The 4,479-nt window shown below is 42.3% G+C and overlaps 1 protein-coding gene across 1 annotated transcript; it reads right to left on the bottom strand.

The window, feature by feature from the left end:
- Nucleotides 1–509: 509 nt before the first annotated feature.
- Nucleotides 510–2,378, bottom strand: LOC114350496 (uncharacterized). Its single transcript, XM_028301322.1, has 3 exons — nt 2,306–2,378; nt 1,178–1,354; nt 510–650 (listed from the first exon to the last, which is right to left on the bottom strand). Exons 1-3 carry the CDS (start codon nt 2,376–2,378, stop codon nt 532–534), a joined length of 369 nt encoding a protein of 122 aa, XP_028157123.1. The 3' UTR covers nt 510–531.
- Nucleotides 2,379–4,479: the final 2,101 nt, after the last annotated feature.

Raw genomic sequence — 4,479 nt, 5'->3', positions numbered from 1 at the left:
GTTACGGGGTTATTGCAGGGTTTTGGGGGTTGAAGGATTATTGCAGGGCTTTGAGGGTTACGGGGTTATTGCAAGGTTTTGGGGGTTATTCAGGGTTTTTAGGTGTTACGGGGTTATGCAGGGTTTTGGGGGTTACGGGGTTATGAAGGGTTTTGAGGGTTATGGGGTTATTGCAGGGTTTTGGTGGTTACGGGGATATTGCAGGGTTTGGGGGGTTACGGGGTTATCCAGGGTTTTGGGGATTACAGGGTTATTTCTGGGTTTTGGGTTTTTGGGGGGTTACGGGGTTATGATACAGTGCCCATCTACACGCTACGGCACTGTTAAGGCCCGGTTTCCACCACAGCGGAGCGGAGAAGAGAGGAGATATGCAAATAATGGAATCTGATTGGTCAATCCAAACACTTCTCTGCTCCGCTCCATACCTTGGTGAAAATCGCGCCTTAGACTGGTTTTTATATTATCATAAGTGCCACACCTGTGGTCTAAATTGAATAAAATATTTTTGATTTTGATTTTTAACACTTGGACTTACTTGTCGTTATAGTAGAACCGTCCGCAGTGGGACATTCTGATGATTTCTGTGTCTGTCGTGGCGGTCCCAGAGTCCAGGCCACAGCCTCTCACCGTGATCGACTCTCCCGTGTCATCTGAGGAAGATTTTGAGTGTTATTATGTGCGTTCCCTTCGAAAGGCCACTGTGGAAAACGAAACGTATACATAAAGATTTAGCAAAACCTGCCAGAATGATAAATTTGTAGATGTTGTAACTTGTAAGTTGGACGCTACAACTCGCCGAATGTGGTCCCTCAGATGAACTGTGTCAAATACCAAATTACTGAATCTTTTTTAAAGGCTAAAGCAAAGAACCTAGGTATTTCAATCCTCAACCGAAATATTAACCTTCTGTTAAAATGTTTCGCCACTTTTAACGTTTGGACGCATCTTTATCAGTAAAAATCCAAAACAATCCAAAATCTCAGTCATTTTATTTCGTTCTGGGCGGCTATTGTAGTATTAATTTATGCAGCACTTACGGGACTAACATCCGTATTCACAAACGATGCTTGCATAAGTGACGCAACAATTGTTGTGGTCGCTGGCGGTTACACGTGGAAGGAATATTTATTATTTATTTATTTATTTTGGAGTCTTTACAAAGGGGTAGAATACTCACCAAAGACCCCAGCGATCTTGATGCAGGACGTAGCAGGGAACAACCCGTCCCGTCCCTTCCTGCCACCCATGCAGGGCGCCTCCAACATCTGTAGCGAGTGATTGTTGTGGAAAGGATCGTCGCACGCTGGGAAGTTGCCGTTCATTGACACGCATTTGAAGCAGTCGATGCTATGTGCTGTGGACAAGGATCATCAGGTCATTTGATCTCCCAAACAAAGAATGAAGAATTTAGCCTACATACGCACGCTAGCTAAATGGATCTGAAGGAGTACAGGACCTAGATAGGTAGGTAGAGCGAGAAGGAACGAACTGGCCTTGAGGGGACGCTGACCCAGGGAGAGTTGGGTAGCAGGAGGGATTAGGGAATGTTGACTCAGGGGAGGCAAGGCCCCCTCTCTTAGACGCTTGAAAAAAACATAGGGTAGCTGCCCTCTAGTTTTTTCAGTTCCCCCGCACTTAGATACTAAGAGCGAAACAGCAGGCTGCTCAAGGGCTTTCTAATTTCCCGAATCAGCTGCTGGAACTTCCCTTCCTACTGCCTAAGCATAAATGGATTTCTTCCTACATAGATTCCTAGGTAATAATAGTAGAGGCAGGGAGCCCATAATATGCAGGGTGCCTCCAGCATCCATTGCATCTGCAGTGAGTAGTTGTTGTGGAGGGTATCGTCGCACGCCGTTCATAAACACGCATTTGAAGCAGTCGATGCTATGTGCTGTGGAGAAGATTCGATTGCTGAGTCTTTCTCAAATGGATAGTAATCAGGTGGACAGTCTAGGATACTGGAGCTCCTTGGCTCTGAAGCATCATTATGCATCGACGACACGCACTTGAAGCACTCTATGCCACGCGGTTTGGAGAAAAGGCCATTTTGTCAGGTCATTTAGTCTACTGCAGCAGGAGCATATGCACACTCTAAGAGCAGAAGCCGCAGTATCTGAGCTAAGCAGTCTGGCCCAGAGTAGGGGCAGTCGTGGAGTCTTGGCCTCCAGGCCAGGAGGAAGCAGTCTGTTCCAGATCTGACTTTCAGGCAGAGTCCCCTATTCTTAGTGATTTCCCGGATCCACTGCTGGAAACAGGCCGTGTTAGGGAACAGCCTTGGAAAACGCCGGAGGTTGAAACTCACCAACAGTGATCCACGAGAAAAATACAGCAACTGCCAACAATATGCTTCTTCGCTGACAGCCATCTGTGCCCATACTTAGTATCTGAAACAATTAACAAGTATGTAGGCAAGTATAATCCACCACAAGGCAAACCGACGACCTCATAAAGGTAGCAGGAAGGCGCTGGATGCAGGCCGCCACCAACCGGCCATTGTGGAAATCATTGGGGAAGGCCTATGTTCCAGCAGTGGACGTACTGTGGCTGAAATGATGATGATGATGATGATGATGAGGTAAGTAGGTAATTAGACATTAAAAGAATAATTATTTTGTTTGGGGCCCATAGCTTTTTTTTAACACGTTGAGTGCGAAACCAGGTCTATAGACCTTGTGTACGTCTCGCTTACCGTGCGGCTAAGAAAATTATAGTCTTCCTTGTCGTGCGAAAGGCATAACTTCAATTGGGTCCGGTGTAGGAAAGTGATGAATATATATCTATGATGTATTCTTAAAATAGAATCCAATGATGTACCTACCTTAATACCAGGTTTTTAGACCTGGTACCGCACGGAAGTAATAAAATGTCTTCACAATGCGAAACCAGGTCGAAGCACCTTGTACCCTGCGCACCTGGTACCGCACCCCACGCTAGCTTCGTGCAGCCAGTGTTGCCTCGCATTCGTAAGAAACGCACATGTCGACATGGCGTCAAGAGAAACAAACAAAATCAAAACTGCTAATTGATTATAATTTAATTTGCTACACGATTTATTGCTAATTTAAATAATGTTTTTCGTGACAAACATTTGAAGTTGTAACTAAATGTTATTAAATAATGTTTTCTTTAAATATAGCTTATTTAAGTATTTATGCACGTATGTCTTATTTGTAAAATATTTAGACTCAATTATTAAAACATCTTTGTTTGTTACTTTTTTAAATTTTTATAAAAACTTAATTTAAACTATCGATATTTGTATTTCACATCCCTAGAATACCCACCAGACTTCCCTACTTCAGTGCGGCACAGGGTGCATAAGCCTTGTATTTTGAATATAGCTATAATTTTTATACTAAACAAGTTATTCACGAACGCCTTCAGGTGTATGTCAATAAATGCATTATTATTAATATGCAAAGAAAAAAAACAAAATATCTATTAACATGAAGCCGAAAATAAAATTAATATATCTTAAATATTACAAGGTCTTTAAGCCTTGTGCCGCCACAATGTAAGTTTTAATACCAGGTTTACTGACCTTGTACCGAAGGAATGGAAAGTATTAGAAAGTTACTGCCGCAGCAAAGGTGTTAACCAACTGGATCAGAAGGAGTGTTATTTGGATTAGTTTTCTTTCTTTCTTTTGTAGGTACAAGCTTTGCTTTGGGACTAGATAGAGCTAGTTATCACACTAATATTATAAAGGCGAAAGTATGTGAGTGTGTTGTTTGTTACTTCTTCACGCCTAAACGGCTAGAGCGATTTTAATAAAATTTAATATGGAGTTAGGACACCCTGGATTAACACATAGGTTATCTTTTACCGCGGGTAACACCGCGGGGCAAAGCTAGTATAAATAAATATCCAAGGATTTCTTAAAATGTTGAAAGGTTACCACAACCTTTGTACATGGTGTCAAATTACTAATGTGCTGAACAATCGACTGAAAATCGATGACCTATTTTTATGTTTGGTACACCTAATCAAGGATATTGTATGATATTGTGTACATCCGATCCGCCATTTTGATTGTTTACCTAGTTAATTGATGTTCATCAACCGACTGCGGAAAAGAAGGTTCGAAGGCCTTAAGTACCTATTTATTGCTTTTAGAAATGATAAATGATAGTTTAGGCATTAATAAAACTAGCTTATTTAATAGTAGATAACTTAATTATTATTACTAATAGTCCTGTTAGCCCCTCGTGGTAAGCTAAATAAGCTTGTGTTACGAGTGGGCTCACCACAATAGCCGAGCGGCGGTGGGATTCGAACCCGCGTTCCTCGGATCTCGAGTCGGCCAGTCCGGCCCCTTCACCGTTCGACTATCGTAGCTATACTTACATAAATGTAGGTAGCTAATAGGGGAATGTGTGGTTCTGACTGAGTAATAATATTAATAAATAACAATTTTCTAGGTGACTACCCAGGCCCCCCTATTCAGGCTGGCCAGTGCGGAGAGTAGGTACCTAC

Source organism: Ostrinia furnacalis, unplaced genomic scaffold (assembly GCF_004193835.3).
Source record: "Ostrinia furnacalis isolate ACB-3 unplaced genomic scaffold, ASM419383v2 OfSCF0912, whole genome shotgun sequence".
Classification (NCBI taxonomy): Eukaryota; Metazoa; Arthropoda; class Insecta; order Lepidoptera; family Crambidae; genus Ostrinia; species Ostrinia furnacalis.
Note: the sequence above shows the minus strand (reverse complement) of the source record. Positions and strands in the feature narration are given on the sequence as shown.

Coding starts and splice junctions, on each gene's coding strand:
- LOC114350496 (XM_028301322.1), bottom strand. CDS start 2,378: ATGGGCACAGATGGCTGTCAGCGAAGAAGCATATTGTTGGCAGTTGCT. Junction 1,355..2,305: donor TTTCTCGTGGATCACTGTTG/GTGAGTTTCAAC, acceptor CCTTGTCCACAG/CACATAGCATCGACTGCTTC. Junction 651..1,177: donor CAAGATCGCTGGGGTCTTTG/GTGAGTATTCTA, acceptor AATCTTCCTCAG/ATGACACGGGAGAGTCGATC.